General features: G+C 54.1%; 1 protein-coding gene across 1 annotated transcript; it reads left to right on the top strand.

Annotated features, from left to right (window-relative positions):
* Positions 1-259: 259 nt before the first annotated feature.
* On the top strand, positions 260-13,184 carry ANAPC2 (anaphase promoting complex subunit 2). Its single transcript, XM_065036034.1, has 13 exons — positions 260-724; positions 1,435-2,057; positions 2,547-2,679; positions 5,432-5,606; positions 6,219-6,338; positions 6,714-6,831; positions 6,915-7,096; positions 7,236-7,377; positions 8,075-8,150; positions 8,761-8,964; positions 10,752-10,881; positions 11,701-11,936; positions 12,695-13,184. Exons 1-13 carry the CDS (start codon positions 299-301, stop codon positions 12,905-12,907), a joined length of 2,778 nt encoding a protein of 925 aa, XP_064892106.1. The 5' UTR covers positions 260-298; the 3' UTR covers positions 12,908-13,184.
* The last annotated feature ends 152 nt before the right edge of the window (positions 13,185-13,336 follow it).

Genomic DNA, 13,336 nt, shown 5'->3' with positions numbered 1-13,336 from the left:
GCTGTTTCCTCTTGTCTGTGAGAGGCTTTTTTTCTTGTAGGGTCCATTCCAAGGGCCATATCAATGTATTTTGACAATGTGCTTTAACTCAACCCCCACTTTCCTCCCGCTGCGACGGGCCGCTCGGTGGCGCTGGGCACCCGAAGGCGGGGGATGCTGCGCCCTTCGGCACCGCCGGGCTGCGCTCCCAGAAGCTCAAACAGCACCAAACCAGACCCAAACTAAGCTCCCCATGGCGGGGACGCCTGTGCCGGAGCTCCGGGCGGTTACCTTGCCGTAGGCCGCCTCTGTCTCGGCGATGGTCCGGTCGAGCTCGCTGCGGGCAGCCAGGTTCCGGGCCAGGCTCTCGCTGGTGCGGGCCAGCCGCTCGGTCAGCGCCCAGATCCGGCCCTGCAGCCGGGCCCGCTCCGCCTCCTCGTCCCGGATCCGCCCGCTCAGCTCCTCCCGCCGGGCGCGCAGCTCCGCCAGCCCTGCGGGCACCGACCCGTCAGCCCCGGCCCGCGCCCCGGCCCCGCCGCCGCCCGGCCCCGCTCACCCTCCCGCAGCTCCTCGTTGTAGCTCCGCAGCGCGGCCCCGGGGCCGCTCATCGCCCCGGCCCAACGTCCCGCCGCGCTCCGCCTCTTCCTGCGGCGCGGCCCGCATGGAGCCGCCGGCGGGCGCGGGGCTGTCGGCCGCCTGGCACACGCTCAGCACCGCCCTGGTGCCGCCCGCCGCCCTGGGGCTGGTGAGCGGGAGCGGGGCCGGGAGGGCGGGCAAGGCCCGGGGGAGGACGCGCCGCTCCCCGCTCGCGGGTCTCTGGGCCCTGTCGGGACCGGCCCCCCGTGGGTTCCGAGCAGGCCCCGACTCCCCGTCTGCCGCTCCGGGGTCCGGGTTCCGGCGCTGCCGCGGTGCGCGGGGGAGAAGCGGCCGGAGCTGCCGGCTGGGGAAGGGGGATGTGGCCGTGTTTGCTCGGGGGCTGCCAGGGAAAGGCCGTGGCGGTCCAGCCGTCCCCCCTTCCCGTCACACCAGCCAGGGAAGCGTATGGGCCAAAACCAGGAGCCGGTTCCCCAGCCGTGCTGCGGCTCTGCTCCCGCTCGCTCCCCAAGGGAGATAACACCAGCCAGGAAGGTTTTGCCCCGGTTTTGCCTCAGACCCTGGCTTTTCAGGGCCCCGAGGGTGGCTCATGGCTCTCCTATCCATGCGTGTGTCCTGCGGGGCTGCCTGCAGGGACAGCGATGGATGGGGACAGTGGTGAAGGGCACAGCGATGGACGGTGTTTGGGTGTTGGGCCTGGGAGGTGGGCGCTTGGCTTCCATCAGCGGCTGAGACCCCAGCGGGTCTCCACGGAGGGACAGTATCTGCCAGGTTTGATGGCAGAGTCTGCGTGCGTTTGGTTCCTGTGCTGTGAGATGAATGGTCTCCTCTGCTGAACCTGGTGTCCCCTCTGCTTTCCAGGCAGCACCGAGGTCCGGCGCTGCGGGGCCGCTGAAGGATGCCGACCTGCGGGCAGCCCTGGACGTGCTGCAGCGGCACGACTTGCACTGCGTGGTGGAGGAGTGGTTCATGGAGGTGCTGCAGACGGACCTGCAGGCAAATATAGCTCCCGAGTTCTGGAACTGTATTGGCCAGTATGAAAACACAGCGGAGGAGCCCCAGTGCGCCTCGCTCCTTCTGGACGCGTTCTGTCTCCTCAAGCGCCGCCTGGACCCCTACCTGAACAGCCTGGAACTTCTGGAGAGATGGACCAAGGCAGGATTGCTCCTGGGGACAGGCGCTCAGATGCTGCAGGAGAAGTTCTACACCATGTTCAAAGCCATCCTTTTCTTCTCCACTACCGAATCCTTCCAGGAAATGATCCAGCAGTTCTACAGCCGCACTTTCAGGATATACATGCGGCAGTGGAAGAAAGGAGAAGATGGAACGAACGAGGGCGAGAGCAGCATGAGCGAGACCGAGCAGGAGAGTGACACGGAGGAGGGCGGAGGAGAGAGCCCGCTGTGCGCAGGCTGCAGCAGCAAGAGGGAGCGGTGCTGGTGCCCCAAGGCCATGGAGCAGTTCCAGCAGCTCAATGACGTTCTGTACGTAGGTGACGGGGTGGTGGCTGTCGCTCAGTACAGGCAGGTGGTCTGGACGGGGAGCAGGAGCAGGTTTTCTCAGTATCTGAGAACTGGAAGAGTCAGGCTGCATCGTGGTACAGGGTGAACCTGACACAGGGTTTCTGCAGCTGGTTGCTGGCTGGTGGTTGAACTAGAGCAGATCTTAAGACAGAAAGTTCCTCTCTCTGGGTGTGGGAATATCTTCCTCTTGCTCTAAGGCCTTCTGTTCACAAGTAAACTTTTCTAAATGAAAGACCTTTTGACGGCTAGCAAATTATGTTTCTAAGACAGGATAGCAGCAGTGCCATGTGTTATGCACGCAGTGCATTAACGCGGGCTGTCAGAGCACTTAAGAGCTAGGCCTGCGTCTGTTGAGGGTACGGGGAGAAAAGAACTTCAGGTGGTTAGATTCTCTTGATTTGCTTGTACATTTGCTTCCCCACACTCTGGATCGGGTCTCTGTGTCTGCAGCCGCCGGCTGAATTTGCTGGAGAGGGTGAGCGCCGATGCTGTGACCACCATCCTGCACAGGATGATCGAGGAGAGGATGGAGCAGCGGTGCAGGGGGGAGTACGAGCGCTCCTTCCTCAGCGAGTTCCAGGAGGTAAGGACGGCGCACGGGCAGCTGCTCCTGTTGCAGCTTTAGCAGCTCAGGCTAAAGCAGATTCTGCCTGAAGACACCCGGTCCAGGGCTGCCACTCTCCCCAGTTTGATTTACACCGGCGGGGGAAGGTTTGCTCTGACTTGTGTGTAATAGACCATTATATTTCACCTGGTGACATCTGTAGTAATGAAGGAATTTCTGTAGTTCTGTTTTACGAGCTACAAGTACATGTAGTGCCACGTAACCTGCCGAGGACCCTCCCTTTGCGTAGATGGGCCCATAATTAGATTTTATGTGGCCGTTCCCTGTCCTCTTTCCAAGTTTTCAACACCCTTTTAAAATAGAGAGCAAGGATGGGAGATGATACTCTGGTGTTGATCTCACCAGTGGGCTGCATATAGATTTAAAACCCTTCCTTGCAACTACCCATTTTTTTTGCTGCTGCCTTAAAGTGAGTTTCCATTGGGCTGTTTACCCAGCGTGACCTTAAAATCAAGTTGTTCTCCAGGCTGTGGCTGTTCCAGGACACAGCCCTGGCTCTGCGGGCTCGCTCTTTGTCTCTCGGCGCCTTTCCCTGTGCCGAAGGACAATGCGTGACGCCGGGTTGCCGTGCAAACCAGACCGCTCGCTGTGGTTGCCCCAGTTTCCTTGCTGCTTGCCATGCCGGCCATTTCTGTTGTCTGCAAACATGAGCAGTTATTTTATATTTGCTTCCCTTCAGTTGCTGTGCAACACTTTCTTTATGAACCCCGTGTGAAATGCTTTTGGATGCCCTGGAGATTGTTTAAGGGCATTTTAAGGGCACCAGAGAAAATGCAGCCACGTTCCGCTTGTCAGACATTGCAGAAGGTCCCTTTGCTCCCACCTCATTGGAAAGGCCAATGCGTTTGGCCACAGAGTGTTGGAATATGTTAGAATTAGGAAGAGATAATTTAAAGGAAAAAAGCACAAGCCTGGCAAGCTGAAAGTGAAATGTTGTTTCATAATTGGGCTCTAACAGGAGCACTCAGAGAAGATAAACTCATGAGGAAGAATGGGTTGGTTTGATAATAATGGTATTCATTAAAACTGAGTTGCTTTGCATCAGTTGCTGTCTGTTCCTTCTGCCCGTTAGGAGAACTTGCCCAGATCGATGCCCGGGTGTTCTGCAGCTCTCAGGTTCATCCTTGTAGTTGGTGGAACTGGTGCATTTCTTCAGTGCTTCCTCAGTTGAGTGGATAATTAAAGATTAATGTCAGCAAACCAGACTTTGACTTAGCATTTTTGTTTCAGGCTGTCGGAATTTGGTATCAAAAAATAATAAAATCTAGTAGCTTTAATACTCAAATGCTATCCCAGAAGTAGCACATATTTGCCACTTTGAAGGGGAAATTAAAAAAAAAAGCATTTCATCTGGATATCGTAGTTGAATACCTTTGAAATTTGACAGTTACACATTTCTCTATAGAAATCTTAATCTTGGATACGAAAAATTAATGTTTCGATGTTCTCTGTTCAGGTTTTAATTTTATTATTAAGTGACTAGGCTGGTATTTGAGGTCTTGATGTGAAGCGCCTGAGTGTGGTTGCTTGTCTGTGAGTCCCTGGGATGACTTGCTTGTCCTTCATTGATTTTAGGAATCATAGAAATTTTGGGCCCAGAATGGTGCGATGGGCAATTAGCTCATATTCTCAGAATAGTTCTGCAGGTATAGAATGGAATTCTGCAAAAACAGAATAGCATGTGAGTTTTTTATATACCTTATTCTTTTTGGAGCCCAGCACCTATGCACAGTGCTCAGCCACCCCTCAGAATCACAGAATCCCAGAATGTCAGGGGTTGAAGGGCCCTGGCAAGCTCATCCAGTGCAATCCCCCCATGGAGCAGGAACACCCAGATGAGGTTACACAGGAAGGTGTCCAGGCGGGTTGGAATGTCTGCACAGAAGGAGACTCCACAACCTCCCTGGGCAGCCTGGGCCAGGCTCTGCCACCCTCACCAGGAACAAGTTTCTTCTCATATTTCAGTGGAACTTCCTGTGTTCCAATTTGCACCCATTGCCCCTTGTCCTGTCACTGGTTGTCACCAGAAGAGCCTGGCTCCATCCTCCTGACACTCCCCCTTTCCATATTGATCCCCAGGAATGAGTCCCCCCTCAGTGTCCTCTTGTCCAGCTCCAGAGCCCCAGTTCCCTCAGCCTTTCCTCACACGGGAGATGCTCCACTCCCTTCAGCATCTTGGTGGCTGCACTGGACTCTCTGCAGCAGTTCCCTGTCCTGCTGGAACTGAGGGGCCACAACTGGACACAATATTCCAGGTGTGGTCTCCCCAGGGCAGAGCAGAGGGGCAGGAGAACCTCTCTGACCTACTGACCACCCCCTTCTAACCCACCCCAGGTACCATTGGCTTCCTGGCCACAAGGGCCCAGTGCTGGCTCATGGTCACCCTGCTGTCCCCAGGACCCCCAGGTCCCTTTCCCCTACACTGCTCTCCAACAGGTCATTCCCCAACCTATACTGGAACCTGGGGTTGTTCCTACCCAGATGCAATACCCCTTATCTTCTCCTACGCACCTGCACAACTGGATCTCCTGTATCTTTAGCTAAAGTTCATATTCTTTCAGCTCGGCTTTTCCCATCTATAGCCCAGGCCAGGGTGCATTTGTGGAGCAGCTGGAGGCAGCGCTGTCCTTGCCCAGCAGTCCATTCCTGCTGGCAGCGGTAGGTGTGGGACCCGGTTGTGTTCACCATCCCTCTCTCTCTCCTCTCACAGTGGATCGAGAAGGTGATCGGCTGGCTCAGCAGGGTTTTTCTGCACGACGGCCCCTCAGCACGCTCCTCTCCAGACGCCAGCAGCACCTTGAAGCACTGGCGGTGCCATGTCCAAAGGTTCTTCTACCGCATCTATGCCAGCATGCGCATCGAAGAGCTCTTCAGCATCATTCGAGGTGGGTGTGACCCATGCACTCTTGGACTGTGTTGTCCCAAACCCAGGGTTCTGTCACCTGGTGTGCAAAAAAGCCAGATTGTAGCACACAGAGATAAGATATTGTTTATTACAAAGTTGTGGAAGTCCAGATGCTGGAATAACGCCAGCACACCAGCAAGAAAAGTAAAAGGCATTATATACAAAATCGTATCACTATGTTCACACCCTAAAGAGCCAATTGGTTACACATTTGCATATTGCATTACATAATGCTTTTAGCATATAATGAACAACATTCAGCTAAAGGACGCTTTATCTAACCGTCTTGAGATATGTGTTAAAGCAAGACTCAGCTAATTGTGTGGGCTCCAAAGTGTCTAGAGCTGCAAGGTCAGTAGTGTCTGTACTTCGTGATCAGGTGTTTTGTAAGTCGCTCTTATCTTTGTTATATGAGCAGACTGACTTAAAACTGAAAGGATTTACGGATCTTTAGGTTAGCAATTGCAGACAGGATTCATTCTTCTAAATGGTGATAACAACAGGGTGAATGATAAATCTGTCTTAATCCCCTGCTGTGCCACCCTGTCTCCTCTTGCCTCCCCACCGTGTCCGATGGCTGCTTGGTCTGTAGATTTCCCAGAGTCGAAGCCTGCTGTGGAGGACCTCAAATTCTGCTTGGAAAGGACTAATCAGAGGCAGCAGCTGCTCAGCTCCCTGAAAAGTGCTCTGGAAGTGCGACTTCTGCATCCTGGTGGGTTTGACGTCCCCGCGTATGTCATAACACTGTAGGGAGCCTGGGCGTGAGGGGGATCTGCTGGGAGCATCATCTGATTTTGTGTTTGATGAGTGAGAGGCAGGCAGACCGCACATCACTGCTCTCCGTGCTGGAGTCTGCATGGGCAGCAGTGCCTGATCGTATCCCAGCTCCTTTTTACCTCATTTTTGCAGTGCGGTCAGGAGCCAAGCTAGAAGTTTAGCTTTGGTCCATGCGGGTCAAGGCTTCTTTGCTGTGTGTGGTGTGAGCTCCTAATGCACCGCCGGGGCTTAGCTGGTTTCTCTCAGTCTCTGAGCCTGCGTTTGCAGCTGGAACTGGTTTCTCAGACACATTCCTTCCTCTCGCTTGCAGGAGTCAACACATCAGACATCATCACTCTGTATATCTCGGCCATCAAGGCCTTGCGGGAGCTCGACCCCTCTATGGTTATCCTGGAGGTCGCCTGTGAGCCCATCAGGAAGTACCTGAGGTAGGAGGCTGGTGGGACAGTCGTACGCATCCCTTTTCCCTCCCCTTCCCTTCACCTGCTCTGTTCTTCTGGCCTCTCGGCAGGACTCGGGAAGACACGGTGCGGCAGATCGTGGCCGGTCTCACCGGGGATGCCGAGGGCTCCAGTGATCTTGCGAACGAGCTCTCGAAAGCTGACCCGGTGACCCTGGAGAATGGCCAGGAGAGTGACGATGACATAGCAGAACCAGGGGACTGGGTTCCCGACCCAGTTGATGCAGATCCAGGTGAGATGCCAAGCCCAAAGTCCTGCTGTTCTCCCTGCTGGGCTGTAGTCCGGAGCAGCTCGTCGCTAGTCCTGGAGAGCTGAGCTGGGCTGGGGCAGGTCTCTGTTAATCTCATGCTGTCATCTGCTGCATTCACTAGGAAAATCAAGTTCCAAGCGTCGGTCCTCGGACATCATCAGCCTGCTGGTGAGCATCTATGGCAGCAAGGACCTGTTTATCAACGAATACCGCACGCTCCTGGCTGACCGGCTGCTACATCAGTTCAACTACAGCGTTGAGAGGTGAGGTCCATGTGCACAACCCCAGGGCTTCCCATGGTAAAATCACCCGCTAAAGGTGCTTCAGACTCAGTCCTATGAACGGTTGTTTCTGCAGCCGGGAATGTCTTGGGACATTTCCTCTGCAGCTTTGGGGTTGCATCTAGAATTTCATGTGCTCACCTCTTCTCAGGCTGCTTCTTGCTCAGGACTGAGTCACAACACCCTCTTAAATCCATCCCATGTTTTCTGGCGGCTCCCAGGCTGCTGAGAGTCAGCAGAAAGTGTCAAAGTAAGAGAAAGGGATGAAGCCTCAGGAAACCTCAGTTGCAACCCAACTGTGTCTTGGTTCAACAGTGGTTTTCCTTTCCGTGAGATGCAGCCGGTGTGAGCCACATCTGGGGTGTGCAGGTGCAGGAAAGCGGCTCCCCAAATGCTGCGGTCGCACTGTGCTGTCGCGGGGGATGGCTTGGTGCTGTGCTTGTCCAAATGCAAGTGATGGGGAGGGCTTCAAAAGCTGCTACTGGCCTACAGAGAGGGTGATTGTTCCTCACTTGGATGCCAGGAGGCATCCTGTTCAGTAACGTGCCTTCCGAGGCTCCCTGGGAGGAGCACAGGTGGGCCAGGAACGGCTCTCTCTGGCTGTGGTGCAAAGGGTGGAGGCCAAACCAGGCTCATCTGTGTGAGGGACCCGTGTCTGATCCGTTGTTTCTCTTCTCAGGGAAATCCGCAACGTGGAGCTGCTGAAGCTGCGGTTTGGTGAAGCTCAGATGCACTATTGCGAAGTCATGTTAAAAGTAACTTTTTTTAACATTCCAATCCTGGGAGTTTGAGCTCACTGGGGACAGGGAGGAATTTGAGGATTGACCCAAAAAGGGTCTTTTAGGAAAGTTTAGTTCCCAAAATCCCAGTGAGGGGGCTGATCTCTGACAGGGAGACGTGCATTGAAAATCATGTCTGGTTTTTAAGCCCCATGGGTCGGGTTATCGACGCTGGGGGATGGTCACTCTGGTGCTGTTGTCTGTCCTGCCCTTCCTGCAGCACAGGGCTCTTCCCTGGGCTATTCCCGCTCCTCTGGCGTTGGGACTCTGCAGTTTAATTCACTTGCAGCACTGCGGGAAGAGCACAGATCCAGAGGGACCCCAGTGTGGGCTGCTCTTGAGTTGTATGCCCACACACACCATCACGTCATTTCCGGTGTCCCCATCATCACTTGGAGATATTAGTCACCTTGTTTAAACCTCTCCTTTACTAAGGGTTAGTACTGACTTGGAAGAGAAGCTGTATTCGTCCAAAATCAAGTGATGTGGAGGGCTTCAAAAAGCTGCTACTGGCCTACAGTGAGGGTGACTGTTCCTCACTTGGATGCCAGGAGGCATCCTGTTCAGTATCCTCTGCCTTTTCCAGGATATGGCTGACTCGCGACGCATTAATGCCAACATTCGTGATGAGGAGGAGAAACTCCCGGAGGAGGAGAAGCCACCGTTCAGCCTCGTCGCCGTTATCCTGTCGAGTGAGTTCTGGCCACCGCTGAAGGAGGAGAAGCTGGAGCTTCCGGAGCAGGTCAAGGAGGCCATGGAAGCCTATTCCAAGAAGTATGAGAAGTTAAAGGTGAGGCAACCTTAACACTCCTTAAAACAGGTGTATGCTGTTCAGACTGTTACATAGTGTGGGTTATGCAAGGTCCCCTTTAACATCCCTTAAAGTTTAGCTGCTAATATTCCCATGCTGTTATGGTGGAATCTCAAAGTCCATCAGCTTTTAGAAGCTGTGCTAGTTTAGCTGTTGCCAAAAGAAGGGTTTATCTCATACGGGGTGCCGGGGCTGTCATAGGGACTGTAGTTAGGGAAAAAAGTTTTCTAAAGTATGCCAGTGTTTGTTAGTTAAATGGATACTGAGCTGGAAGCTCTTGGGCATCCTAAGTCTGGTCTAAGCTTGTTGGCCTGAGTTCAGGAGTAGTAAGAGTGACACCCTCTCCCTGTTGGCCTCTCCACTGCTCTGTCACTCTCCTCCTGTTTGTCCTCTTGAAAATAAACTCTTTTAACACGGTCTCATTTTAAGATTCACTGTTAGTCTGGAGTTTGAATGTGGCTTCTCCTTCTGCCTGTGGTCTCTCCTGGGTTGTTTCATTCACTTCTGGAGGGTCCACGTTAGACAGTTGAAGTACAAGCATTTTTGGTCAGTTTGTGGCTCAAAGATGGAATACATGCCTTTATAAACAGCGTGGCAAGGTGGAAGAGAGGCAGACCGAGCAAATATAAGCAACCGTGAAGAATTCTTCTGTTCTCCAGGCACTTGATCGTGGCAGTTAGTCAGAGAAGGCTGAGGTGCTTCTTGCTCTGCACATACAGAATGGGTTGGAAGCAGGAGCATCTGTCTGGAAGTCAAGGAACATCTCGGTCACTTCCAGAGCTGTGCTCTTGGCTTTCTCACCTTGCAGTTGCTTACCCGATGGAGTGCAGGTGACACAGCTGGAGCATGGATGATTCAGAATTCAGGTCGACCTGTCATGCCAACATGGTGTGTGTGCACACACAGATGGTTCTTTGCAGCCAACCGGAACACAATTTGATGTCTGATGCACATGTTCCTCTTTGTCTGTCCACTTGTGCTCTGACTCCACTTCAGGCCTGTTTTCCTATATCCTTTCTTGAATTTGTTGTTTTGCACCAGATGATACATGCCGTGAGGCTGGGAAGCTCATAGCTCTACATCAGCGGTGTCAAACCAATTTTGAGTAGGATTCCTGCTCATTTTGTAGGAGTAGTTACATTTATACAGTCCTGAAATTACATTTGGCCCCTTGAAGGCAACCGTGAGGCTGATGTGGCCCCTGGTGGAAATGAGTATTACAGCCCTGCTCTAGATCCTGTCTCTTCTCCTGCTGTAGCTACGTGCCAGTTGTGGATGCCAGCTGATTGTGTCCTGTTAAAAATTAGGGGGGGATGGAGGAGGGGATGCAAGGAGGAAGCAGTGTCCTTGAGCATCCCCACCTTCAAAGCACGCAGTTGTCTTTTCACATCGGTCTCAGAACAGACTGCTTCTCTTCTGATGAAATCCTGCCCCGGATGAGTGTTTATTTTCCGGTAGGAGTTTGTCCTGAGTGGCCCAGTTGGTCTTCTAGTGTTTCCTCAACCTGCGCTTGCCCTGCCAGAGAGCTGAGGGACTGGCTGTCAGGGGCACTGGTCTTGGGCAAGGGCTGGACAACAGCCTGTGCCAAGGAGGACGTTTCCCGTGGGGGTGGCGGCAGCACTGGGTGACTCATGAACAGGGGAGCGGCTTTGGTATCTGGTGTGTGGAGCGCAGCTGGCCCTGGTGGTAGAGGGTTGTTTGCCATAACACAGCTCTTAGTGGTTCTTGTTAGATCCGCTCTGAGCGGCTGCTGCCCGTTTTTCCAGGCCATGAGGACCCTGAACTGGAAGTACCACCTGGGCCTGGTGAACTTGGACGTGGAGCTGGCAGACCGCACCCTGTCCCTGTCCGTCTCTCCCGTGCATGCCGCCATCATCCTGCACTTCCAGACCAAGAGTGAGTGTCGTGGCAGAGACTCGGCATGACCACCCGTGTCTGTGCTTCCCGTGGGGACTGGGTGGGAAAGCCACATTGCTCAGGTGGCTGAAGGCTCCGAGAGCTCTGGCAGCAGGACCAAGACCTAGTTCATGGGCTCAGATCATGAGGGCTCAGCCAGGTCTCCAGCTCTCCAAAGAGACAGCACCGGGCAGCACCACAGCCCAGTGACTGCTCTGCTTTTGGGCAGTCGCTACACACAGCGGCTCACTCCTGGCAGTGGCTCTGCAGCCTTCCCCAGTCTCTGTAACGTCCTGGCATGTCCCTCACACCAAGAAAGGCCTTGAGGTGCTGGAGTGAGCTCAGAGAAGGGAACGGAGCTGGTGAGTGGCTGGAGCACAAGTGTGATGGAGTGGCTGAGGGGCCTGGGGGGTTCAGCTGGAGAACAGGAGCTGAGGGGAGACCTTCTGATCTCTGAACTGCCTGAAAGGAGCTTGGAGCCAGGGGGGTCGGGCTCTGCTCCCCAGGAACAAGCGCCAGGAGCAGAGGAAACGGCCTCAAGTTGCGCCAGGGGAGGTTGAGGTTGGATGTGGGAACAATTTCTTCCCCAAAGGGCTGTGGGGCATTGGAACAGGCTGCCCAGGGCAGTGCTGGAGTCACCATCCCTGGAGGGTTGGACGGACGGACATGAGGTTCTCAGGGACATGGGTCAGTGCCAGGGGTGGGTTAATGGTTGGACTCTTGAGGGTCTTTTCCAACCAAAATCATTCTATGATTCTATGCTGGAGGTGGGTGGGTGTCCTGTTCTCTTCTTTTCTCTGCTATCCGTGTTCTCCGCAGGTACATGGACACTGACAGAGCTCAGTGAAGTGCTCAAGGTGCCTGTGACATCGCTGAAGCGCAAGATGACGCTGTGGCTGCAGCAGGGTGTCCTGCGGGAGGAGCCCCAAGGCACCTTCACCGTGATTGAGGAGGAGCAGAAGGACCAGGGGGAGAAGGTGGTTCTGATAGACAGCGATGACGAGGGGGACTCTGCCATGGCGTCACAGGCTGACCAGAAAGAGGAAGAGCTGCAGGTACCTGTCTGCGCACCTCGGTTCCTTGCAAAGCTGGCAGGACAACGCAAACATCTCGTGCTTTTGTCTTTGGGGAATCTGATTAAGATGATGAATTTGATTTGCACTTTGGATTTGCATTTTCCACTGCAAGTGGCTCAGTCCAGCAAGGGGCTTTTTTTGAAGTGGCTATCTCTTGATTAATGCTCACTGGTGCAGGTGCTGGATCGCAGCCTTCCCTCCTGAAAAGTGCCCAGCTGCCGAGCCACGCGGCTGTTCGCACAGCTCTAAATGCCTTTTTTTTTCAAGTTTAAAAAACCAAAAGTCTGAGACATTATTTCATATTTGAAAATAGTCATAACTTACTTAGATTCACCCAAGCAGAGCTTTTTGGCACTTAAACTGCCAAAAAGGTTTACGCAGCACTAACAGCTGGACCTTTGCTGTGTCAGTGTTGTGGTTCCTGGGCACTTCCAGTGCTTTTCCTGCCCATGTGTCCTGTGTGTGTGTTGTGTCACTGTGCAACATGGAGGTGTCATACCGGTGTTTATCCACTGAGGGTCATGCACGTCTTGCACGTCAAATCCCAGTTTCTGGCTGCGTGTCTCAACACCTGACACTGCTATTTTTCTTTCAAGACCACATGCTCATGGCTGAGAGCAGAACTTACTGCCAGCCGCAGCCCTGCTCTGCTTTTGGGACATGGGATGCTAACGCGCCCCTTTTCTTCATGGTGTAGGTGTCAGTGTGAGTTATTGTTGTGTGTTCACCCTCCGCAGCTGTTCTGGACGTACATCCAGGCTATGCTGACCAACCTGGAGAGCCTGTCCCTGGAGAGGATTCACAGCATGCTGAAGATGTTTGTGATGACAGGCCCGGTGGTGACAGAGATCGATATACAGGAGCTGCAGGGTTTCCTCCAGAAGAAGGTCCGGGACCAGCAACTCATCTACTCGGGAGGTGTCTATCGCCTGCCCAAGAACTGCAACTAGACTGCGAGCGTCCCCGCTCCCCTCGGTGTCACTGCTCCGTGCCTGTGCTCGGCTCCTCAGTGCCTCCCAGCTCTGTGCATCCTGCTGGGCACGTTCTGTGCCCTGGGGGTTTGCTCTGCCCTCTTCCCCTAAAGGGTTTCCATGTGGAGACAGCAGCAGCCTGGCCTTTGCACCCCACAACTTCTGGGGCTGGGCCTGCTCCCCACATGGCTTTTCCTCCCTTGCGTGAGTGTCTGGGCCAGCTTCACTGGTTAATAAAAACCAGCAGTCTCCTTTAGCAGATGGTACCAACTCTTTTCTTTCCTCTCCTCTCGGCAGAGCGCTCTTGGCACCAGCCTTCTCGCAGCCCAGGGTGGCCAGGGACCTCCCCGGTCTGCCGGGCACCGTCTCCCTTTCGGTGGGTCTCCGTCTGCAGCCTTGGAGGGGTTT

The sequence above is a fragment of the Columba livia genome, chromosome 19 (assembly GCF_036013475.1).
Source record: "Columba livia isolate bColLiv1 breed racing homer chromosome 19, bColLiv1.pat.W.v2, whole genome shotgun sequence".
In the NCBI taxonomy this organism is placed as follows: Eukaryota; Metazoa; Chordata; class Aves; order Columbiformes; family Columbidae; genus Columba; species Columba livia.
Note: the sequence above shows the minus strand (reverse complement) of the source record. Positions and strands in the feature narration are given on the sequence as shown.